Raw genomic sequence first — 26,760 nt, forward strand, 5'->3', positions numbered from 1 at the left:
TGGCTAATCTGCTGTGGACTTAATGGGTGGGGCTAAACTGATGTAGGCTGAATGGGTGGGGCTAAACTGCTGTAGGCTGAATAGGGGAAGCTAAACTGCTGTAGGCTGAATAAGTATGGCTAAACTACTGTAGGCTGAATAGGTATGGCTAAACTGCTTTAGGCTGAATGGGTGTGGCTAAACTGCTTTAGGCTGAATGGGTGGGACTAAACTGCTGTGGACTGAATGGGTGGGACTAAACTGATGTAGGCTGAGTAGGTGGGGCTAAACTGCTGTAGGCTGAATAGGTGGGGCTAAACTGCTGTAAGCTGAATAAGTGTGGCTAAACTGCCGAAGGCTGAATGGATGTGGCTAAACTGCTTTAGGCTGAATGGGTGGGGCTAAACTGCTGTAGGCTGAATAGGTGGGGCTAAACTGCTGTAGGCTAAATAAGTGGTTATAAACTGCCGTAGACAGAATAGGGGAAACTAAACTGCTGTAGGCTGGATAGATATGGATAACCTGACCGAGTGTAGCTAAACTGCTATATCCTGAATGGGTGAAGCTAAACTGCTGTAGGCTGAATCGGGGTGGCTAAACTCCTGTAGACTAAATAGATGGCACTAAATCCACCCATTAGAAATTCAGTACAAGCTGTTTGTGCAGCTTAGTTTGCGCATATGGGCTGTATAAGCTGTACTTCAGCAGTGCCTCACACTTACTCGCTTCAGAAAGCAAGGAAAACTCCAATATTCCATGATAGGAGGCAGTGTCACTCTGTCCTACTGTCCTGCTGGATTTCTCTGTGTTTTACAATAATAGAAGCTGATGTAATTCTGGCTGCTCTGTTGAGTCGTTGTTTGTTTGGTTCATATGGGACTGGGTGGCACGTACACACACACACAAACACACACACACACACACACACACACACACACACACACACACACACACACACACACTCCACAGGCTGTGTAATTCTCCCACTCAGTACATAGTACATATTGAAGCACATATTGTCCTCCAACAAACAGTAGGGAAGATGTCTACACACACTGCTGTAGGGCCTGTGTGTGTGTGTAAGAGAGAAAGTGAATAGTATATATTGTTTCTCCAGCAAAGGCCTTCTACTAGATGCTGGAGCATTGATTGTTGTAAGGATTTGATTGCATTCAGCGACAGGCATTGGATGTTGAATGATCACCACCCCGCCTCATCCCCAACTCGAAAAAAGTATTGGATGGAGCTCCATCATTCCGTAGAGCACAGCTCAGTGCTGACATTAGGCAATAGGTGCAACATTACCCCTCAACACTCCAAGGCTTAGTACACTAAGGTGTATTACTCAGTAACTAAAGGGCTGTTCTCTGGTAATAGAAGTTTGTAGTAACGCTTTTGGTCTCCTGGCAGGCCATATGCTGTTTAAGGGCTTAAAATAACTGACTGCAGTCATTAGAATCCCTATGTACAAACCACCATGTGCCAATGTCAGCGGCTCATAACGCTATATGAACATACATAAATGGAGCAACAGAACAGGCCTGAAATGACCTGGAGTAAAATTGTGTTACATTGATTTACATGGAGAGTTAAGAATGTATTTCCTTCCCAATATAAGTTACCTTTTGGAGAACCAGGGTCTTGTTGTGACAGTGATGATATATGCATGAATATTAGAGATGGTATATCGTTATTGACATCAGCAGAAAATTCCGGATTGGAATCAAGAATGAATCCAATCTGATTCTGAAACAGATCAGCCTGAAATAGCACGCACTCGCTCTGTGTGACGTCAGGTTGTTAACTGTGTATTTCTCCTGTCTATCTCTCTGTCCATCTGTCTATTTCTCTGTCTCTCTGCATATCTATCTGTCGGTTTGCCTGAATGTAGTTTTTTCCCCCTTCAACACTATTCCCCAGTCTTAGTATTATATTGTCCACTATGTATATTCCAACATTTCTTCTGAAATCAAGGACTTTAGTATGGATTTTGATCATCCTCCACTGCTGTAACTGCCTATTCTTCTGGGAAGGGTTTACGCTACACGTTAGAACATGGCTGTGAGGAATTAATTGATCAGGCACTGATGTTGGATGATTAGTTCTGGATCACAAACGTCACTCTGACTCATCCTACAGGTATTAGATGGCGCTCCATCTCTCCAGAGAATGCAGCCTTACCGCTCCACAGCCCAATGCTGGTTTAATTGGATATGGTGACCTCAGGGTGATGTGTGACTGCTCTGGAGCGTCCAATTCTATTTGTAATAAACTAAGAAAAACAAACAAACATATATATAATATAAAACATGTAAAAACTCAACCCTGGTCCTGGCGGCACACCCCCCTGCACATTTTAGAGGTTTCTCTGCCCTAGCACACCCCCTGCAACTCTGAAAGGGCTTGTTAATGAGCTGATTCGTTCAGGGGCAGGGAAAGCACTCTTCCAGGACCAGGGTTGAGAAACATTGCTAAAGAAGAGCCCAGTTGAGTTCCATAAAGAACCGTGTTTGTAATAGAGGTATGTGCGAATGTCAAGAACTTGGTTCTGCCCCTCAGTCTGAGAAGGGCCCTATACAAAAGTTTGACTAATCCAACTGTTATTTCTGTAGTTAGTGCTGGTATAGGTGGGGGTGGTGGGGATGTCTGTGCTGTTGGATCACTCTCTTCTGATTAGTATCAGCACTGTGAGTGGAATATTTACAAGACCAGAGAGTAATATCCGCATCTAAAAGGGCAAAGCTTTTACCTTGTACCTGTGTTTACAGTTAACTTTCTTCACCAGGGTTTACACTGCCTGAGCCTGACATTCTCATAGTGTAACAGCAATATACATAGATATGATGACAATAATGATGCAATCAATATTTTCTTTTCCTTCTTTGTGAATCTTTGTGTCAAATTCTTGAGAACATACCCCCTGTTTACCACAATGCTGTACTGTTACCAACAACACACTGTAAGATCTTTTTGTTTGTGTATAATATCAGGGGTGCACATTTGAAATTGGCGGAGATCAGATTTGTCTAATTGTCTGGTCGAAACAAGCAATCAGTAAATTCATTTTAATTTTAATAGTAATTTTTTAGGCTGCTGTTTCTTTGGTTAATAATTTTAAAAGCCATCACAGTGAGCTGACACAGCTTCATTAGTAAAATTTTATTAAACTGTCAAATATAAAAATAAAACAATTATGAGGGGTAAATAAAGAAATTGGACAACTGTCAGGCACTGCCCTCCCCCGGGGTGATGCTGAGCCGCCACCCACAGGTCCAAATAAGGACTTCCGGTTTGTTTCTGTTCATTTGTGTTCATGTATGTTGATTCATTGCTCATGTGTTTCACCTGGGACTGGGGGTACTTAAGGAGCTTCAACCCCTTGATTCTCTGACGAGAACTGACTCATCTTGAATCTCTATGACGCCCTGAGGTTCCTCGCGCGTTACCGGTGTGTTCAGGTCAGCTCTGGTTCTCGACTCACGATCAGGAGTAGGTCTCCCATCAACTCTCGTGGCAACCGAGGCACGCTCGCTTCCTGTCCAGGTTTCCAGGCGATCCATGTTCAAGCAAGGCGACCCACGTTCACGGCGGCACGGTGATATTCAGGTTAGGTCGGCCTCGCCGTTTGGTCTAGCGGCTGGTTCACCAGCTACCCCTCTTTTGTTTATACAGTGCGGGTCTAGCCTCTGTTTACTTTAATGCCCCTGTAGCCCAGGCTCTGCCTGTAGGGTTTCTTTCAGGTTCCCTCTTTCTGTTCCCTCTTTGTTTTCCTTTAACGCTAGCTCTGCTCCCGGCTGCTTCCAGTCCCAGGTTTGTTGTATTCGCCATTTTGTTAGTCACGTTCAGGTTCTGTTTCTTGTTTTACCTCTAGTTGCTGCTCACGTTTTTCATATCCCTCGTTTTGTTTAATAAACCCGCTTGCTTTGTATCCATCTCTGCAAGTGTTCATCCCTCTTGGTCTAGCCGTACAAGCCATGACAACATCTCTATATTCTTATTTATATACCTATGTACTAAGTACTAAACCCATAAATAGAAATAAATAAAATAATAAATGTAATTTTATGTACATAAAGTTGAAGTCATTTAGTCTCATACACAAAAGCAACGATACTATATAATCCATTCATTAGAAAAAGTACAAAAATAAAAAGCACAGCATCTACAGGGCTGCAGCTGTAACCAACTCTGACCACACACATACACTCTCTCTCTCCTCTACTCAGCCGTTGTCTTGCAAGTTGACGCTAGTGTGTGACGTGAGCCGAGTGCGAGTTCAACGTGTGTGACGTGAGCTGAGAGGTGCTGATGTGTGTGTGATGTGTTCACACTGACTGGAGGTCAGCAAGGGAAGCTGAACTGCTGGTAAAACATACAGACACCAATCAGCCATAACATTAGCACCACTCACAGGTGAAGTGAGCATCTATAGCATTTGTCAAGGGGTGACTATGTTAGGCAGCAAGTGAAGAGTCAGTTCTTGACAGTGACGTGCTAAAAGCAGAAAAATGGGTAAGCATAATCTGAGCCACTTCTGAAAAGAGACAGATTGTGATGGCTAGACGACTGGGTCAGAACAGCTCCAAAACATCAGGCAGGTGTTGTGGGGTGTTTCTGGTATGCAGTGGTCAGTGTAGAAAGGGAGATTGAGGAGCTTGAAGATGCTCCTGAAAAATCCTGTGGAAACAGTTGAGGCTGTTTTGCGAGCAAACTGAGACCTTAGCCAGTTTTAGAACACTTACCATACACACAGTCATGTCAGAATATTAGGACCACCCATGGTATGCAATAAACTCGGCCCAGTTTTATCAGCTCTGCTTACCATATAGGAGCACTTTGTCGTTCTGTAAGTACAGATTATAGTCCATCTGTTTTTCTGCATACTTTGCTAGCCTCCTTTCACCCTGCTCTTCAATGGTCAGGACCCCACATTTGGGCCGCCTTATTCAGGTGGTGGGTCATTCTCAGCACTGCATTGAGTCCACCACTTTGGCCAGAGATACCCAAAGCCCAACCATACCTAAGAATATTGCGTAAATGCAGAAAGTTAGAGCTGTAGTCAGATAGACATGTACAGTAAAGACTGTTCAACTAAGCAGTCACTGGCCTTGGTCCACAGAGATGATGTGATCGGTCACTTTCAGCGTAAATGGCACACTGACAGTAGCAGGCTCCGCCTCCTCATGCCCCTGGGAGCACTTGAGTATAGTGGAAAATGACCGAACAGAAATGAAAATGACACAGTGTATATGAAACATGCAGCTCATTCATCAAGACGTAGTGCATGATTACAGTTCAGTGCTGATACTGTGACCTGTAAGTCACATCTATGGACACTAACCAGGACTAAGAGGGAGAATAAAGGGACAAGACATCTAGAAGGCATCTACAGTAGACCTTCAAAATACAGTGCTGCCCTAGGTTTCTTTTAAACCTAAGTGGAGTCAGTCATTCAGATGGACATACATGTGAATGGCTTCAGGATGCTTCTCCTACTGTATTTGTACAAGACCCCCCACACCATGGACATGGAACATTATTCGAATGATGTGTCACATGATGTGCTTACTCTTTTTCTGCTGTGGTTTAAGTTCAGGGTTCCAGCTCAGAGACCCAGCTCAGCAATCCAATGGCAAGGAAAACTGAAAACCTACCCTGATCGAGTGTGGATAGCACAACAGAAAAATATGGAAATAGAAGTCAGTCAAATTGTTCACAGAAGTGCTAATAACTGCCATATATTACTTCCTTGCAAGCTACACCGATCAGCCATAACATCAATACCCCTTGCCAAATATTGAGTAACAACAAATCTGAGCATTTGAGACATGGCATGGACTCCACAAAAGTGTCCTACAGTATCTGGCACCAAGGCGTACCAATCAGCATATCCTGTAAGCACTGTAAGTCATGAGGTGGGGCCTCTAATGATCGCATCAATGAGCCTTGGGGGCCCATGACCCTGTCATCGGTTAATCCATTGTCTTTCTTGGAGCACTGTTGGTTGGTACTGACCGCTGCATACCGGGAACACCCCACAATACCTGCCTGATGACTTATGTCTCAGATTCTTATGCTTGCCCGTCAACAGTCAACAATCAGTTCTCGAAGGTGATGTGTAAAACATCACCCTCAAAAACTGACCGTTCACTTGCTGCCTAATATATCCCACCCCTTGACAGATGCCACTGTAGCTTAAGATCATCAATGTTTATCACTTCACCTGTGTTAATGTAATGGCTGATTGGTGTAAGTAGTATTTTTGTAGCATTTTATTGTGCGTGGTTTGTAGTTCATGACCTCACATAATATGGGCGGAGCTTAATCGCAGGTGGATCCATATGATTACCAGATCTGCAAAAACAGGAAAGAGAACAGGAAGGGTTTTTAAATCATTCTTATGCCTTTTACACATACAGAGGTTCGTATATCTGGCTCTCTGAGTTAGGGTAACTATGCACCACTGCGCTACAGCAGCCTCATCGCTCCAGTGCAAATCTAGAGAAGTGAACTTCAGACACCTCCAATGTCATGGCTGGGGAAAGGGGGAAGATTGAGTAAATTAGATTTTCCTTCCCGAAATATCTCTGTAATTGATGTCATGGTTGCTAAAAAGTTTTTCGGTGTGTGTTTAGCTCGCGTTATCTGATTTCCCTTTCAGAGGGAAGCTGCTGTATGAATGAGGAGGTGTCAAACTCCATAGAACTGTGATGATGTGATAGTTCCTGTTTTTTTATTTATTTTTTTTTTTTTTCTGTGCGCACCGTAGCCGTGGTTATCATCCGAAACTCAAGCAGCAGCAACAGCAAAGCTCCGGACTCATTCATATTCAACAGCGGCACAGGCGGGAAGCGAGTGGCTCCGAATAAAAGGATGGATGGCCAAAGCTAAAATACAGAACAACACTGTATTTTACACAACAAAAGCCTTGTATTTTTCTCTGACGAGGACGATAGAGTTGACTTTATGTAGGTCACTGCGCTGGTGAATGGGGCTTATTCATGAAGGAATAAATCATTCACAGCGCATACTTGTAAACACGATATACTGTATATGGAGGAGGAGGAGGAGGAGGGTGGAGAAATACATATAGGAGTGCTGGAGAGTGTTTCCTTTAAACTGATCTCCTTCTTCTCTTCTGTGCGCTCCTTAAATCGAGGTTGAAGGTGTACACTGTTTTGCGGTCCTGATTGAATTCACCTTGGATGCCTTGACCTTTACAGTGGCGCAGTAGTGGAGCGAAAAGTAATTTTATAACTTTCAATTCAAATCCAACCTAAGATGTAACCTTTGATCGCGGAGCAGCTATACATGTTCCCTGAAATGAAGTGCGAATCATTTTTCTCAGATATGATAATCTTCTTCTAAAGCTCTTTTGGGCTGTAAAAATAAGGCCGCTTTAGTCATGCCGTCTTAGCATCTGAACTAATAGATTCAGCAATACGTTATCCGAGCACCAATGGTTTCAATGCGCTGCTGCGTGTTTCTATGGGAGAATCGCTTCAATCAATTAAACAACCTGTCAGAGTGACTCCATGCATAGCTTGGGTTTGGTACACCGCATGTCAAACGTTCGAGGACACCTCGCATACTTTTGAAAGTTTCACTTTTCAAATGCATGAGGAACAAATCTGGTTAGCATAAAACAGCACTTTGCTGATCATGTGGGCAGCCCTTATCGGAAAAGGCTCCTTCAACTGTTCTTTAGTAAAGGTAAGGCTTATAGGCAGAACCAAGACAACTGAAAGATCCATGATCTGTGATGGAGTACCTGTTGGGCTCCTGTTGCATAAAAAAAACCTGAATAACACTGAAATGTCCCATGAATTCTTGCTCGCGTTCCAAAAGAGGCTGTGTTCACTGGGCTCTGACAGCCCAGGACTCTACAGATTTCTATGGCTGCATGCCTGGGGCGTGAAGCGCCTTGCAAATATTTGGCAAATTAGCCTTGTAAACAGATGGGAGTCTTTCAGTTGTCTTTGCACAGGTTCTGAGTTCGACTAGCCTCCTGAATCGCCATTATCCCTTAGCCTAGCCTAGCCTCGGACATGTGTTTACTACAAATGCACCCATTACTGACACAGATGTGCAAATAAACACACACACTGCTTCCCGTCTAGTCCCTGTACAGAAATATTGCCAATAAAATAGGACTCTCTGGAGCAGATACACATTAACCTATTGGCACCATGCATGACCAATGCCAGGCATGGGCTAGAGGGGTGTAAAACCCTCCAGCACTGATGTGTGGAGCAGTGGAACTGTGTTCTCTGCAATAATGGATGGTGCTTCAGTCAATACTTTTGGGATGAGTTGGGAACATCCTGACCTCACTAAGGCTCTTGTTGCTGAATGCATTCAAATCCCCACAGCAATATTCCTCCCAAAAATCTAGTATAAAGCCTTCTTCCCTGGACAGTAGAGACAGTACTCCAACAAAAGCAAGATAATCCCTTATTTTAATACCCTTGATTCCAGCAGAAACAATGAACGAGCAGATGTCCCAATACTTTTGTCCATATAGTGTATATCGTCCACACTTGTTCCTGGGGCTGATCACTTACGATCGGATCATTTGAGCTGCTAGTTAATGGCAGGTGTAACCAGGTAATAGCACCCCCTTGTGGAAAACTGTCAGTCTCCAGTCGTCCAACCATTCAGGGTGTGTGGGCACAAGTAGCTGTTGTCCCATTGCAGTATGAACTTGAACAGATCAGGCTTTTTCCGCTGTTAACGTTTTTCAGTGTGTTTAGATTAGTTCGTTTCCCAAGACAAAGCCATATTCAGCATCATCTGCCGTGCTCTAAAAGATACAGTGAGAGCTTCTGTTCTTTGGTTCAAAACTAGTCCCAATCAGGCATTGTTTTGGGCCTCATTGCGAAGTGATGGATGATAAGGGCTGCCTGTGCGAATGCCTGTTCAAAAACGTGTCTCCTGGAGCTCCAATCTGCATGTTAATGGCAGACGCGGCCCTGTCAGCGGAATAGAAAATCAGAAATGAAGTGGGCTGGGGGACACTTTAGAGCCGGGGTAATTTAGTTAACGTGGCAGGACTGCGAGGTCATTCAGCCCAATCAATCTCACTCGCTGATAGAAATGGTATCATTACGGAAGAGGCAAAGCAGAAAATAGGGCCGAAGCAAATGATCGAATGGTTCTGGTTGAAAATGACTAATACCACTGTGCACTCACACACGTGCTCGCACACACACATACAGGCCTTTCAAGACCAGAACACGAAAACGTCGGATCTGGAGCAAGTCCCGTGCACACAGACTGAGATAATGAGCCTATTGTCCGATTTTATATATTTATTTATTGAGGAATTTCATATTTATTGCCCACACTCGCACACCCACGTGCACACCTTTACGTCCACATATGCAGAAGGGACATACTGTACCTATTAAACATGCATACAGATGTGCAAAACTACATAAACATATGTAACACTCTTTGTCGCTAAACGGTGGACTCCCTTTAGCAAGCCAACACACTACAGCTAACACTAAGCTGTCAAGACACTCAAGGTCACTTTTCTGAAGAGATTTAGAGAACTATAATCACTGCATATCAAATTCTATTCCCAATTTAGTTGAGTTCCCTGTGTTTTCTGAAAGACAACAGTGAAGAGTGGAAACCTAGTAACACATCATATTTTTGTATTTTTAATTTTGTACATTAATGATCACTGCTCTCATTGGCTGTCTCAGAAGAGGCGGCAGGATAGGGGTGTGGCTTAATACAGCACTCCTTAAATGTAGCTTTTATTTATGTGTCAGCCCCGCGAAGATGTTGCTAGTTTCCGTTAGCCTGGTAGTAAGGGGTTGCTTGTACATGTTAGCATGTGAATTTTGTAAACTTGACAGAGCAAAATCTTAACCAGGAAGCAGAACCAAAGCCCTAGTGTTAACTTTGTGATAATGTTAAAGGGTCAGCACCTATATGGCTTCGGTCTAGGAAGAGCAGCCAAATCTGAATGGCTTGTTGAATGTCAGTTTTTGTGAGTTGCCGAGGTCTAAATTCAGGGCAGTCTTCTTCACAGCTTGAGGGTTGGTAGGCGCTCCAGTTACCCACATGTACTGTATGCGCTGAAAAAGTATGTTTTTCATAACAGTAAATATGATGCTAAAAGCTGTCAGAGAAATATTAGAAGAAAATATAACAATGACTTTGGTTGGTTTCCAGAGCAGCCTAGTCTTGAGCTACTTAACCGTAGCTGCAGTAAATATACTGAGCTCACTAGATAATAGCTACAAGTGGGGATCAGACAAAGTCTACAAAAGGATTTTTCAGACTTTAGTATTAAAAGGCATTTGAATACATGAAATCCAAACACAGACAGTTGTTTGGAGCACTGAACTGATACAGATGCAGATAGTTTCACTGCATTTGACACCCCAAATAAATATAAAGACATGGCTTGAGGTGAGGGTCCGAGCCTTCTTAAAAATAACTACAAATGAATAAATATGAGAAAAACCTTCATTCTGTTGAGATTTTAATGATTCCGATGCTGATTCAGGAAGGCCAGCTCAGACAGGCTGGGAAAAATATCCTTTCAGAAGTAGGGAATGTATTCAGATGAGGAAGAGGCCATTCAAATGAAGAAAATGTATTTGCACTCCACATTCCGGGGGTGAAATTGTGTTCTTCAGTGAAAAGAGGACCTTTTTTACCTCTTCTTTTCCTCTGTTCCTCCCTCTCTTATGGTGAGCCTGGGTCGGCCGTCCCAAATCGAAAATCCCTTCAAATTCACCGTAACGTTACTGCGGTTTGAAAGCTCTCCCACAAGTAATGTGCTGTTACAAGGGAAAGTGTAGGGCAAGTTCACACTCTCTCTCACACACACACACACATACACACACACACACACACACATTTTCTGCCTCTTTTTCTCCTCCCTCTGTCTTTCACTCCCATTCTCCCATTCTCTGTCTCCTTCTCTTTCAATTGCCCTGGCTTCTGGCTCCCCCTTCTCTGTTCTTCCCACATCTCTCTCTCTCTCTCTCTCTCTCTCTCTCTCTCTTTTCCCCTCTTCCCCCATCGTCCACCACCATCTCTCTTTCCGATCTCATTTGTAAAATTCATTTTCCTGTCACCGCGATTCAGCCTCTAATTCATCCCCCATGATTCCCGGTGTCAGTCCCATAATGCCGTGCTGCGTGCCGTTCCCGCAGCCCATTATCAGGACTGATAGGGACTCGGCCGTGACCGCAGCGAGGGGAGGGGAGGGGAGAGGAGGGGGGTGGTAATCATCCTCATCCTCAGTCCGAGCAATCAGAAAACTCTCCAAAGCTTTCCTTTAACTTTCAGCCTTAGACCAAGTGTGGCGAGGTTGTGGGGGTTGGGCAGGTGGTCTTATTAAAGCAGAGCCAAATACAACAGTTACAGCAGTTTAACTGCATCTAGAGGAATAAATAAAACGCTTCCAGAAAAGACAAAGACCCGAGCAGAAAAGGACGAAGTGAAAGAGAAACAGAAGGGAGCACAGAGGAAAGGTAAATAGGGAAGATCTAGCTTACTGGGCTCCGTCACACTGTAATAGATGCTGGATATCCTACCATCCTGCTCTTGCTTCATTCAGTCTGTCTGAGTGTGAACGACAGAAATGGTGAATGCGAAAAAGCTGTGTTTATTGTGTATCCATTCAGGTCAAGAATCCATAACCTCCTTCAGGGTAGAAGTGGCCGATATAGAAAAAATTGTCACACTTCTTAAAGACATACGCAGATCAAATGCAGTAATAGTGTCCAATTACAGTTCATGCTGTCAGACTCAGCAAAAGGGCTTTGAATGGTCCAGCTGACTTAGGCCCCTGGTTCAAATCCCAGATCATGCTGCCTGCCATCAGCATCCACAGCCCCAGAGAGCACAATTGGCCTCGCTCTCTCCAGGGTGGGCTGACTCTCACGCCCCACATCACTTCAGTGTAATGCTGGCCGGCACTGGTGCCCGCTAGCCAGGGCTGGGTACCCGGAGCACGTTGGTTGCCTGGCAGGTCGAAAAGAGGCAGTGACTGGGTGTGCATGTGTCAACCCTCACCCTTTCATGTAATGAAAAATTAGGGAGGAAGGGAATACAACACAACTAACCACCGAATTAAGCAGAGCTGGCCAAATAGTGCAAGAGCTTATATTTCTTATGCCAATAAGGCAATGTTGAATTGAATGAAACTCAGAGATGGAGCAAGAGAGAAGAGAAACAGGAACAAAGGAGAGAAATAGGAGAGAATAAAAAGAGATCAAGAGGAAAAAAGGAGGAAATGGTGGGGAAAAAAGGAAAGAGGGAAATAGAGGAATGAAGGAGAGCAAGAGAGAATACAAAAGAGAAAGAGAGTGGGACAGGAAAGACAGAAAGAAAGAGAGAGACATGCAGAGAGAGAGAGAGAGAGAGAGAGAGAGAGAGAGCAGAATGCTAATGCAGCAGTCCATTCAGTAGCAGTCCTGATGAGGAATGAGGGATTGTGGGATGTTGGAGGACTAAATGGTGTGTGTTATTAGTCTGATCAGGGAGAAATGAGGCGATCGTCCAGGGAACAGATTAACCGAAACAATCCAACAACTCCTTCATCAGAGTGAAGCGTTCGCTAGCAGCCCCGAACAAGTCTTATCTGTCTCACAGGCAATTCCTTCAGTCGTCCCCTCTGTTTTCAACATGCTCTTGTCAGTTTACACTCGCTGCTGTATCTGAGAGAAATCTCTGATGCCATCTTAAGGGCTGTTCTGATACTGTATTAGCTCAAGCTCGGGGAGAGAGAGATCGAGTCTGCAGTGCAATGGCACAGCGTACTCTACTGAGAGCTAGCAAGCCATACACACTGTTATAGTGATGAGGAGCTTGGCATGTATGGGTGGTATGGTGCAATTGATAACACCTTGCAAGAGACTGGGGTTCGATTCCCAGTCTGGATGACTATGCTGCGCTACGTCAGTAACCGCCCTTGTGCCCTGAGACTACCCTGTCCCACCTCTGTAATATAGAGGGTCACCTTGTAAGACGGTCTGGATAAGAGCGTCAGCTACACCCCTTTAAATCTGCCCTTAGAGTCGCTACCCTGTGTGCATGTCCATGTGGGTCATGGTGAGACTGCAGTAGCTTTCTGTGTGCTGTTGGTTCTATCTATCACTGTATAAAAGAAGTGTGGTGCTGCCTTTATTGTTGGATGTGCTGAACAGTTTAAAAACCTGGACAGTTTTGAAACCTGGATATTTACATATATCACATGAACTTTTTTAGTCTACAACAGTTTAGCCCTGCCCATTTCCACTGAGCACTTTACCATGGACTGCTTTTTGAACAAGGCATGTCGCTCATTTTTACTAATCAGTCTTAAAGGCCTGTTCATTTGAGCCTTCTAAAGGATTTACAACCCTTAGGCGAGTGTGTGATGATTGAAGCATATGGTTTACACATTACTATTTAGTGATGAATAAGAGAGACTATAGCTGAGGTAAGGAAGTGACATGTAGCCCGGATTAGAAACGTTACCTTTAATATTACACTCCATATACGCTAACGCTGCCTCCATGTAGACAGTAGCAGTGTATTTGATATGTACAACATAGAAACCCATAGCTTTCTGACATTGGCAGTGGCAAATGGAGTCTGCAGAGGAATATCTATCTGTCAAAAGATGTGTAATATATGGAAGTAATTTCAGTAGTAAAGCCCTGCAGATAAAAACACACAGCGCAGAACGCTGTGAGTTTGCAAAGAAGTTGTGTTTTTTTTTCATGGAGAAACTGATCTTTCATTTCAGGTGACATTGTGCAGTGTTACTGGCCTTACGATGTCATTGTGTTTCTGTTCAGTGTACCAGGAGTATGTACATGCTGCTTTGGCATTTGTTCCATACGTTTTTTTTTCCCTTTGTCTGGACAAGAAATTCCACCTCAAATTACACAAAGATTTAGACTCCTTTGTAAAGCCTCTAAACCATTATCAAGTCTACATTATCAAGTCTATCATTGCCATTCCTGAACTATTTATGTAATAATTAGGGATGCATCGATACTACTTTTTCATTTCCGATACCAGTTTTCTAGCATCTGCTGATACTGAGTACACATATCAACTTAAACACAGGATTTATGGCTCTAAATCCTGATATATATATATATATATATATATATATATATATATATATATATATATACATATATATATATATATATATATATATATATATATATATATATATATATATATGAGCAGGCAGTGTGTACTGTCAGCCACCAGCAGGGGGCCTGGCCAGCAAAGTATGAAAGCTGGTGGAGCTGGAGCAAAGAACTCCAAGCCCCAGAATCCCCAGCGGTAATCAATGCTGACCAGACCCACCTGTGTGGCACGGTATAAATACACCCAGCCAAACACAATTCCCCGTTGCACCTTTGTAGAGGGGTGAATGGTAACAGTGGGTTTAAGTTGTGAGCATTGAAAAAAGCTGAAGTTCAAAAAGAGAAGAGTTTGAGTTGTGAACAGTAAAGAAAAGCTGAAGTTAAAAGAAAAGCGTTTGTTGTAAGCCGTGGCTGGATAAATTGAGTTGCATCGTCTTTTGTTTGAGTAAACACCACTTCCTTTGTTTGTTTTCCCGCCCTTTTTCTATATTGCTTATCAACAGTGTTTATACAGCCACCTCTCATAGCTGTGGTGGTGTAGTGGAAGTGCACTGGGCTCCCATTACCAGGGTTAAGAGTTAGAGTCAGAATCTCACCAAGCACTCACCATAAAACAATACCCCCCCAAAAAATAATAAAGTTTAACTGCACATTAAAAGAACAGCATTTACTGGTTAGAGTTTAGATTCTCTGCCTGAGCCCAAGAAAACTGTCTGACAGTTATTATTTTTTTATATTATTTTTTTAATGCTATTTCTAAATTTTATAGCTATGCAGTGATGATTACAATATAACAAGGTAACAAATCACACTGTGATCCTAAAAAGGCACACATGAGCTCCTCCACCTGTCCACATTACACTTGACCTGCAGCGCTGTATATAGCCAGTTAACAGGCTATTATAGGCCTTTAGTATTTAAAGAATATCCAATGTTATCTTGGTTTATTTTACATGCACAGTATGATATTGTTGTTGGCCTATTGCAGTTTAACGATTGTGCAATGCATAGTCGTATTCCTGTTTTCTGTGTTTGCACTGAGGCTATATGCTTAATGTAAAAATGTTTGTTCAGAAAGTGTTTTATATTCCTAAACCTTGTTAAATTCTGAAAAATTATTTTTAAGATTATTAAGATTATTAATATTCGATATTAAGAGTAGATGAAAGTCATTCAAATATCATCTTGTAGTCTAATTTGCCAATGTTTAGGCCTGTGGATCATTGCTGGCAATGTTGTTTTATTCATTTGGAGTTCTTAATCGACAGTTTTAAAAACAGGTATTTGCTTCTTCAGTGTTACACTGTTTTATTAGCATCATTCTAAACAGATTTCACTTATTCAAACAACTCAGAATTGTTGGTAAAAAGCTATGTGTTAAGGTTTTACTTAACCTTAATTATTTTTACTTAACTTAAATGGCGGGTTTAAATCAGTCTTATAAGGACAGTTTATGTGGCGGGTCGGGTTGGGCACGGACAGAATGTTGCACGGGCTCAGGTTGGGTCTGGCTCGATTTTATTTTTTTTATTATTTATTTATTTATTTATTTTTTTGGGCCTGATCTAAGCGCTATTACTGGTTGAGTAATTGCTTATTTGAAAAGTTTCAGAGCTATGAAAAACTAAAAATTGCCACAATGCAGATACACGTGCAAGTAGGGAAGCATGATCTTGCTAAGCTTCACCAAACAGCTTTTTAATTGGTGTTTAAAATTTACATTTCAGCAGTGAAAAAATGCCAGTTAGAAACAAAAAGTGCTTATGCAGCAATTTCACATTCAGGTACACGTCTCTCTGTAAAAAGGTACTAAACTTCAACGTGTGGCCTTTATACAAGTTGCTTAAACTCAACTATTGGTTTCTAAACCAATCTGCTTGTCATGTGCCACTTGTCACAAGATGACCAGTAACAAATGAGGGTGGCTAATCTAAACCAGAGGGCTGTTTGTTACACCAACAATTTCACCCTTAAATATATTCTGCTTAAAGATATATATTAATGCTCTCACACCGAAAGCCTCTGCTGAATTGGTATAAATGAGTGCAGAAAGCAGTGCTGTAGTTTCTTTTGCCTGTCCATTTAGTGTCAAGTGAAATGTGGGGTTGAACTTTCCACCCATAACCACCAACCTTAAAGCACCACTCTGCTCCCTCTCCACTTTGCTCACAGTGCTTGCTCTTTGTAGAATGCACTTCACCATCTGAACACCTATCAGTTTATCCTAGCATGCTCTTCTAGTTTGTATCGAACTTATGCATTTGGTTTGAGACCATTTTTTTTCGATATATGGATTTGGTACTATATAAATTTGGTTCAGACTGCTGTCCCCAGCCTCCGGGTGCAAGTCTGAGCCAACTCTCGAGTCTCCAGGGTTTGAATCTAAATCATGTCTCTGGTTTCTTAGCTTCAAGTCTCAACTCTCTAAGTCAAGTCAAGTGTCTCTGGCTACCAGTCTGAGTTGAGTCTCTGGTCTCTTAGGTATAAGGAAAAGTTCAGTCTAGAGTGTTTAAGGTTTGAGTCTGCGTTAAGTCAAGAGTCTCTGGCTACAAGTCCGAGCTGAGTCTCTAGTCTTTTCAGGGTTGAGTCTTCAATCTCTGGGGTATAAGTCTGAGTCGACTTTCTGGGTGCAAGTCCAAGTCAAGTCTCATATCTCTGGGGTCAAGTGTTGAGTCTCTGGGGTTCGAGTCTGATAAGAGTCTCAAGTCTTGATGCAAGTTCAAGCTGAATCTCAAGTCTTTGGGGTTGGAATCTGAGTCCAGTCTGGAGTGTTTGGGGGTCAAATGTGAGTTGAATCTGATGCCACGCTGAGCTGTAAGAGAACAGCATCAAAATAAAGCTTCCTTTAGACTGCATTTATTGTAAAGCCAATAAGAAAATGAAAAGACATTGAGTGATTACAGTTGACAAGTCAAAACTCAAATATTGTCTTATTGTTATATATGCAAAGTTGGAAACCAAGGGGTTTATGTATTTACTGCAGTTTTGTGGTGTTTAATCAGTTTCATTCTGGCTGAAATCTTGGAGTCTTCTATCCACAGTCCTGGAACTCAGGGATTGCTGTTGCACCCCTCAGCATTTCCACTTCCCGTGTCCTAGGCATAGTGTATCCCGTGCCTCAGTTTGACAAAATAGAGAAGAGCTTTTTTAGTTGTCTCCATGTGGACAGTGCGTGGACAAGGCACACGGGTTAAAATCCCAAGCCCATTTATTGTCTATATCTCTCGTTCAAGATCAAAATATGACGCGCTGAATCTGCAGTGGTCTCAGTTTTATTACATTAGCTGGGCTCCAGGAATATTAGCCCGCATCAGGGTTTCACTGAGTGCCACTTTATTGGAAATATTTTTTATGTTAAACCGAACAATATTTGATTAGGCCCTTTGAAACGGTGATACAAGAGAGCAGAATGTAATTTTAAATATGCTTGGCAATGCATTTTAATTTGATATGCAGTGAACTGCCCCATTGATCCGGACTGACTGCAGTTTGGAAACCTCCCTCAATACTGAAATGCATTTTTTGTTGGTTTTCCTCCTGGATCAAACAGTCAGATAAGAGCTAAACTAAACATGTTGTAAAGATACACTGCTAAGATGTGTAGGGTTGGGGCTATTTATGTTTGCAGGTATATTGTGGACACCCCTTCTTATGAACGCATTCAGCTTCTGTAAGTTGCACCCATTGCCGACACAGGTAACACAGCAAATGCACACACTCACAGCTTGTCTAGTCCCTGAAGAGAACTACTGCCAACAGAATAGGACCATAAACCAGTGAATCTATGGGCAACATGCCTCACGCCAGGCGTGGGCAAGAGGGGTGTAAAGCCTTGCAGCACTGGGCTGTGGAGCAGTGCAACTGTGTTCTCAGGAATGATGGATGGTGCGTTTGCGACGTGGTGGGGTGGTGATCATCCAACATCCTGACGTCACACTCTTGTCACCGAATGCAATCAAATTCTCACAGCGATGCTTCAAAATCTAGTAGAAGGCCTTCCTGTCTAGACAGTAAAGACAGTTCAACTCCAACAAAAGCAGGAACTTTTTTTTTTTTATATTATAATGATTTCAGAAGAAACAATGAATGAGCAGGTGTCCCAATACTTTTGTCCATACAGTGTAGTTATATTGGTCAGTTGCAAGTCTTTTCAGTTCTTGTAGTTAGAAGTTTTTTCCACTCTTCTTCTTTCCAGAAGACCTCTAGTTCGGAGATGTTGTTCTGTCATCTTGCTGCACAGCTTGATCTGTTCACAAAAAACATTCTATGATGTTTAGGTCAGGAGACTTTGAGGGCATTTCCAGAAGCTTCAGTTTGTGTCTCCTCAGGTAGTCCATGGTGGATTCTGAGCATGATAGATCCACCCCCATGCTTCACACTTGGCAAGGTGTTCATGAAATGCAGTTCCTATTTTTTTTTTTACTATTTAATCGAAACTTACTTTTGCTGATTGTGCCCAGGAAGACCTATAAAATATGTGTATGTGCACGTGTGATAGTGTTGTTGTTATTGTTATTGTTATTTATTTATTTTATTATTATTATTTTTTTTTTACACACCTCAAGCTGCTTTTCTGATGGAAAGCTCAGACAATTCTGGTCCATGTTCATGCCCTGACTGGCTGCGAGTCGCTGCAGTTTTGAGTGTGTGCTGAAGCGTGTTGGTTTGTATGGATTTGGCAGAGGTGCTCCAGCGTGGTAAAGCGAGGGTTCACACTCTCTCTCTCGCTCTCTCTCTCTGTGTGTTATCAGCCGCAGCCTGTCGACCCCTTTAGCAGCCAGACCTAAACCTGCACCTGCTGAAAGATTGCACACAACACACACAGCGGGACCGCAGTGTTAAAATACAGAGGCATCAATCTGGGACTTTCAATATGAAGGCCTGTGTTCTTTCAAAAGAACAGTTCAGCAAAAAAAAAAAAAAAACAACAACAAAAAAAAAATACAATTACCAAATCACCCAATATCTGCCTCACCCCAAATGCAGTTCATTAGCCAAGACATGTTGGGTATCTAAAGTTTGCTGACGTGGCTAACAGGTAATGGACGCTACAAGCTGCCAGCCTAATGTAGCTAACAAGAAATAGAGGCTATGAACTTCAAAGCTAATGAAGATTACAAGTAATGGAAGCTATGTACTGCAAGGCTAAGTAAAACCAGTAATGGATGCCATGAGCTCCCAGCATAATGTATCCAACAAGAAATGGAAGCCGCAAGCTGCGAGGCTAATGTAGGTAAATATAATGTAAGCTACAAGCTCCCAGCTTAACCCCTTAACACACCAAGGCTTATAACACACTAGTGTGTATTACTTAGTAACTACAGGGATGTCTGTACAATCTGGTGGGGCTGTTCTTTGGGAACAGAGGTGTGTGATAACACTTCGGGCCTGCCAGCAGGCCGAAGGCTTTCTGAGGGGTCAATGCAGTTAACAAGAAATGGAAGCCACAAGCTACGAGGCTGATGTTGGTAAATCTAACATAAGCTAAGAGCTACACAGTGAATTGAACTAACATGTAATGCATGCTAAAAGCTACAGAGCTAATATAGAGGCTGATGGTATCTAATATACCGTACTGTAATTACATTGTCCATTGTAAGACATTTAGCAGATGCTCTTATCCAGAGCAACATACAAAAGTGCTTCACTGTTTACTCAGAAAATACCCATAGCTAGTTTGTATAGACTAGGATCCAAAAGATTCCTCTAAGATTAGATACTACTAAACACAAAAGTCAGTATAGAGAGCATAATACTCAACACTCCATTCGCCCAAGTACTCTCGGAAGAGGTGGGTCTTCAGTCTGCGTTTAAAGACCGTGAGCAACTCTGCTATTCAGACAGGGGATCCAGGGGAAGGCCAGGTCAAGCAAAAATGGTCAGGCTTCAGGGTGGCTAATTGACATAATCTTGTCCACGTTTATAGACAACAGTGTGTCATAAAGTGTCAGAAACCACATATTCAAATCTATTTTACACCTCAAAACAGTCTGATTGGAGTGTGTGGTGATTTAGATGATGTAGCAGTTTGCCCAATGCCATTGCTAATGAACTTCCATTGCTTGTCAGCTAAGTTATCCACCCAGCCCCAGAGCCAAACTAAAGAAGCAAACACACTGGCTGATGGACTGCGCTTGGCGTAAGAGGAAAATTGCAAATTTGATTATTCTGTTTTGATTAGTGCTTTAATTTGGTTGCAGGACCTAGTGGTCTAACCTCAGTGTCTCTAATACTGAAGATCAGAGTTTGTGCATGTCAAGGGAAATGCCCTCACTTTTGATGTGTTAATGCGAATGTACCCAGCTCTTTATGAAGCAATATGCTGGTCTCTCTGAAGTCTCTGTTGTTTTCTCTGAACATAAATTAACACTTGCTGGCTGGGGCTGGCCATGAATAATACATGATCCTGCAATAACTCACTCTAATGAAGCAACACTGTTTTACACAATTAGGTTTTGTTGAAGCAAAAACTTGAGTGGCTGCATTTTTTATTTGAGCGGATCAGTTGTCTGAAGTGAATGAATGAATAAATGCAGAAAAGGGGGAAAGGAAGACACAGCAGAGTCGAGCAGCAGGGCTGGTTGGAGGTCTGCTAAGGTGTTTAATTGAAAAGAAAGTCAACAGGTGGTCTGTTTTGCAGTAACTTTTCCAACGCAAGATAGCCTTTGCTCATATATTAGCTGAGCCTTTTTTGCATAGTGCATACTGCTGCAGGCCGGTACCGGCAAATTTGCCCTGTGTTCGCATTATAAAGTCAAAGTCTATAGTTATTTCTCATTAAAGAATGACGTATGGTGTATAAGGTTTGAAAGGGCCAAGAGCAATGACTGTAGAAAGCATGTTGGTCAAGTAGGTCAAGTTTGAATCAGTGTTTGTGTAAGCTCTCACAACCCTAACCCTAGCTCAAACCTCGAATGCCCTCCCAACCCTAACGCTAATATACAAGACTTAAGCACATCCTACCCCTGAATCTAGCCATATACTGCAAGGCTCTAAGAACTCATACCGTAATGCCCTCCCAACCCTGACCCTAGATACAACCCTTAAGCTTATACTAACCTTAAACCGAGCCCTAAACTCTAAAGCTCTTACAACCCTAACCCCGTGTGCAGACTGGTATTCAAAGCTGGACACGATGACCCAGTTACTGTGATAAAGGTCTATGATGTGTAGCTCCGCCCATCCCCATATGTTTCAATGACCAAACAGCCCTTTTTCCATCTCCATTTCCCTTTACGTCCCCCGAAAATTGTTATTTTGCTTCATTGTGAGAAGGAGGGATTACACTTGGGAATGAAGTGATTGACAGCCTAGAGCCTGTCTGCAGGACCTTTCTGTTTACATGGAGTAGCACATCAGCTAGTACTCCCATTTATCATTTCTTATCACTGTTTAGACATTTGACAGTCATGTTGTGTTTTTTTTTTGTTTGTTTGTTTTTTTTTGGTTTTACCCAATTTCCAAGGCCAATTACCCAACGTGAACTTCCCCTATCACTAGCAATATCCCCAAATGACTGGCACATGTGAGGTCAGCTACCCCCTCTTTTAGCCATTGCTGGTGATGCAGCATCACTAGACAGCGCAGCACCCCAGCTCTGATTCAACAGCTTACAGGGTCTGCCTGCGCTGATCAACATCACACCTGGAGTGATGTGGGGAGGAAGTGCCATCAACCCACTCCTGGAACAGCAAGGCCAATTGTGCTTTCTCATACTCTGGCTGCTGATGGCAGGCTGATGTTAGTGTAAAATAGCCATTGTGATCTAATTAGTTGTTAGCCAACCAGCTGACGTTGGCGTAGTTAGGCGCGCTGGACTCTGTAGTCTTGTCATCTTGGAGTCCAAATAACGTTTTTAATTCATTATTTTTCTTCTTTGAATTTTGAATAGCCACCGGTGCTTGCTGACTCTGGGGTTAAACTGGACCATAGTAGGCAAACAGAGCTCACACAAACACTCACTGAACAAACTGGGTATCCGGTGGAAAAATCCACCACCCTTTGCTTCTAGTCCTTTAGACTGCACTGTAATCTCAATGAAGACGTTGTGAGACACATACTTGGGGAACACATGGTGGACAATACTGGCCTCATTTCTATAGAACGGAAGGAAATGGAACTACAGTGCCCACGTTTTCTGCAGTCATTGGCCAAGAGAATATTGCATACCAAAAAAGCGGTACAAGCTCCCTGTACTTGTTAGCTACATTTGTTTTGTAGCTCCAGTGCAAAATGACAGAAGCAAACTTTAGACACCAAACCAAAACTTGGTTCATTGACTGCTTTTAGGATTTTTTGTAAATTTGTAGTTCTGTGATTTTCCTGGAAAGTGTAAACCTGGTGATTTCTGTGGACTGTCGTAACCACTTTGATGCTACTGTCCGCAGTTCAAGCACACATTCAAGCACAACAACACAAATGATGGGCTAAGCTTTTAAAACGGACTTCCTTTTTGCCAAACTATCATTTATAGGTTCCGTTTGTGGCTTGAACTCTGTTGACTGAGCTTCTCTGCAGCATTTCTTAATCTTTCTTGCACTCTGCTCTCATTCTTGCCCGTTTTCTATACATGGATTAGCCTCCTCTCAGCCCTTGGCATGTTTTGTATTTCTGCAGAATAATCACTGAATTAAAAGCCTTCAGTTTAAAGTGTTAGGGTCTCATGTTTGAATTGACCTGTTCATGCCGTACATTCTTTCTTGGCAACTGCTGTGAATGTTGGCAGAGATTCAGTTGAGTTGTAGCGTGACTCAGTGTGTGGATCTGAAACTATATACATTTTGTCTGTGTCTGCAAGGTCACGTTGTTGAGACAGATCAGGTGGAGTGTTTGCTCGTGTTAAATTTAATGCTTATTGGCTAGCAGGCTAATTTAATAGCTTGCACTAATAGCTCTGCAGTTATCGTAATAAACTGTATTATTGTCATAAGCAATATGCTTTTCTCAGCTTGAGTGTAGATATTGTCCAAACTTACCGATACTCACCAACTGCATGTTTCGGTATAAAGACTATAATTTGTCTTGTTAAATTAGATGATTCATCATCTATCTATCATATATTCATCAAGTTTAAATGAAGACCACAATAATGAAGTTTTTAGACAAGTTTTTGATGGTAGTTTTTCAAATTTAACAGTGCCAGTGCATACTCCCTGTGCCATGAACATGTCTAAGAATTGAGATCTATCATTGTTTTGCCAAACCTCCCACTCCAACATTCTCAAATTTCTGTATTTAATTCAAAAAGAAACCTGATGATTATTATTGTTGGCAAAAAAGACAGCTGGCTTCTGGTTCATGTTCATCTGAAACTGAAAAAAGAACGATCTGATAAAAACCTTGATTTCTGTGGCCTGTTGTAATTATTATAATGGTTGAATCACCGTCCACAAATTACATTACAAATGATTAATTATTGGGGTCCAAGCACATTCAGAAGTTATGGAGCCAGTAACAGAAAGAATGGGAAGCGTTTTTAGAATCGCCTCTATAATTATAATACATGTAAGGTGTCAAAAGAAGATTTCACATGAATTGACTTTTTTGACTTTTTTATTTGGCAAAACCAAATAAAACAAATGAGCGTAAATGCAGTACAGTTTAGTACAAGTATTGATATGTGGGTTAGAAGAACACAGTTTCAAGGGCCCAGGGTAGGTTGCTGACTTCTCTGTGCTCTTTGGTCACTATATGGATTTGTTCAGCAGCTCCACCAGTAACTCACCTGATTTTCTGTAATTAAGTAGATCAAATTAGACTTTGGACGGTAACTGTAAATACTGCTCTTCCTCTAGGATAGATTTAGAAATGGTTAATGGTTCATTTTTTTTTTTGTATTGAATTATTATATAGACTTACTGCACGGATAAATAGCTATACATACACATCAAGACTCTTAACCAGTGCCGTGTACACTGACAGTGCAGCAAATAGTAAAGTACTATATGTTGCCTCAGGCTATATCAATAAAGTCAAGCTACATGTTGACAACAGCGCAGAGAGTCCAGTAGGTGGAAAGCTTTAGATTCCAGTGAAACAAACATAAAACATTCGGCAAAGCTTGTCCAGCCTCACAACAGCAGCTATGAAAGAACACCGCGCATAGATAGGTCAGCTGAACTCCGTGTGGAGCATTTCTCAGTTTCCCTGCCCTGCTGCCTGACCCGCATTAGCCTCCTCTCAGCCTTTGTTTCATTTCTCTGTTTCCACAGATGGACCGCTGGGGCCGCGAGGATTGGTGGAGGCGACGGAAATGTGCACGCAGGAGTGTTTGGTGCTGGGCCACTCGGATAACTGCTGGATGCCACCCGGGCTGACTTCTTATCCGTCTCCGAAATCGCCCGTATCCTCCTACGGCGGCCAGAAGGAGTGGACCAAAGACAAACTTCTGAACGGCCACACGCTGAGCCGCGGCTGGAAGGGCGAGCGCGGCGGTCAGGAGCAATTCGGGGACAGAAAGGCCTACGGCAGCTCGGAGGGACATTTCGGCCCCAACGGAAGCGGTCACATGGCTGATATTCCTCTGGCCAGCCTGAAATCCTACCAGACCGCTTCTGGCCAAGAAAGCCCAAAGGAACAGCAGCTTTAAGAGCTAGCTTCTGCAGTTGTCCTGTTTAACCACCCAACAACTCTTATTGTCACTATTGTTGTTATTATTATAATTATTGTTATAATTATTATGATTATTATACTACACTTCTGTTCTTTTGCTTCCATCTCTTTTCTCTTTTTTCCGTCCCTTTTTGTCCTTTTACTATTATTATAACTATTGTTAGATCGATGCTATACCGCTATGTGATTAGTAAACATGTACGGAAGTAGATTACTACTACTTAGACTTTTAAGCGCTTATGCAGGACAGTATACAGTATACTATGCGAAAAACAAACCCCGAACTTGCACGGAATGTCTGAAGAATTTGCAATTCTGAGGAGTCCATGCCCATCTTGACATGTTGAGGAAAAAAAAAAAAGGAAAAAAAAGAAAAACGTCTGGAATTTGCTGCAAAATTCTCATATACAGAAAAAAAAACATGTGTGTAACTTCATCTAGAACAGAGACTGCAAACGTTGGATCAAGCAAATAAGATTGAGAGGTTGAAAGAGAGAGAGAAGGAGAGAGAAATGAAGTGGGACTACCCCTATGTATACCAGTTAAAAAAAAAGATATTATGGCTGACCAATATACAGTATACAAATATTGTGATGTGGTTGTTATTGAGCTGTTTTGGGACTATATTAATCTACACCATCCAAGAAAAGTGGAAAATCACAGTTGAGAAAGCATTGTGCTAATACACTGTTAGTGGATACCTCGTTTAGTCTGTCATTGTTGGCGTGTTTGTAAATATAACTTAATACTAACCAATTTTATGTACTTGTAATAATCACACGGATAGATCAGTGATCATGGCAGTTGTCTATTATTGTTTATCATATAGTGGGGTTGGGTTCTTTTTTGGAGGGGGGGGGTGGATGTTGGGGGAGTGGGGCCATATTTCCTGTCCGTGTCTTTTTAGAACGAGACGACTGGAAAAGAAGAGTTGAATCTCATAAACACACACATTCCCTGCCACTATTTCAATGAAAAGAAAGGAAAAAACAAAAAACACACCACATTCTGTGATTCATACAGTTTCACTCAGCATTTAATCAACAAGACCTGGCAAGCATATTTTTTTCAAAACTATTTTGTATTATTGATGTAAGCGCTCAATTTCTACTTACTGATATGAAAAACTTGATGTCTTTTCCTCGAGGAAAAAAAAACACCTAACACACAATGTTACAATTCAACAGCAATATATTTGTAAATGGCTAAATGTTTTATTTCAGTAATGAGTCATTTATTGTAAAGTTCAATTGAAACTGTGCTTCAAATTGAAAATAGTACTTGCAACCTCTTTAAAAAAAAAAAAAGATTTCTTTGCTTATATCCCGTATCCTGTTATTTTACACACTGCAACGAGAAATGAGTGTATTTTTGGATTTCCATGTACTGTGCCTTCATGACGAAAAAAAAAAAAAAAACCAACTACGCATTGTACTTCAAGTTCCGACAAAATTGTTGCTGGCAAATTGTCGCTGGCAAAATACCCGCAAATTCTCAACAACTGATTGCCCAACATGTTTGATGTTAGGCAGATTCCAATTCACAAGAGAAAATGACCAAACAGAACAAAGTAAAAAAAAAAAAAAAACATAAAATAAAAAAAAAAATGGAAAAATGAAGAATGAACACATGGTCAAAGAAGCATGTGCACAACAAAAAAAATATCAGATTTGTTTTTGTTCGTTTTCTTTTTTTTTCTTTTTTTCCCCCTTCTCTCAATGTTCGACTCATTCTTTTCTCCTCCTTTTCATACGGCATGGCAGCCAAAATGAAACAAATGGAACAGCATGCTAAGAGACGAGAAATAGCTTTAAACAGACGTAATTATTTCTTACCATGTTTTCGTTCAGGTTAAGATGATTAATTTGTACATGCTGAAAGTGTTCATTTTGTATAGCACTTCCATGTTTTATGTCATTATATGAGATAGAGAAAAAAAAGGAAAAAAAAAAGAAAATAAGACAGAGGGATGGTGTGAGTTGCTTTCGGCCGTGTGTTTGTCGGTTGTAGGGATGTTTGCCATCATAGATATTTAAACAGTTACTCCTTG

At 41.9% G+C, this 26,760-nt stretch overlaps 1 protein-coding gene across 3 annotated transcripts in view; it reads left to right on the forward strand.

The window, feature by feature from the left end:
* The window catches only part of LOC140560030 (protocadherin-9), a 413,070-nt gene extending 387,532 nt beyond the window's left edge, over window positions 1–25,538 (forward strand). For all 3 annotated transcript variants that reach the window (XM_072684022.1, XM_072684021.1, XM_072684023.1), the window contains one exon: window positions 24,311–25,538. In XM_072684022.1, the coding sequence (XP_072540123.1) occupies window positions 24,311–24,687 (377 nt within the window). In that variant the 3' untranslated portion in view covers window positions 24,688–25,538. The remainder of the gene's footprint in view (window positions 1–24,310) is intronic.
* The last annotated feature ends 1,222 nt before the right edge of the window (window positions 25,539–26,760 follow it).

This window comes from Salminus brasiliensis, chromosome 7, assembly GCF_030463535.1.
Source record: "Salminus brasiliensis chromosome 7, fSalBra1.hap2, whole genome shotgun sequence".
In the NCBI taxonomy this organism is placed as follows: Eukaryota; Metazoa; Chordata; class Actinopteri; order Characiformes; family Bryconidae; genus Salminus; species Salminus brasiliensis.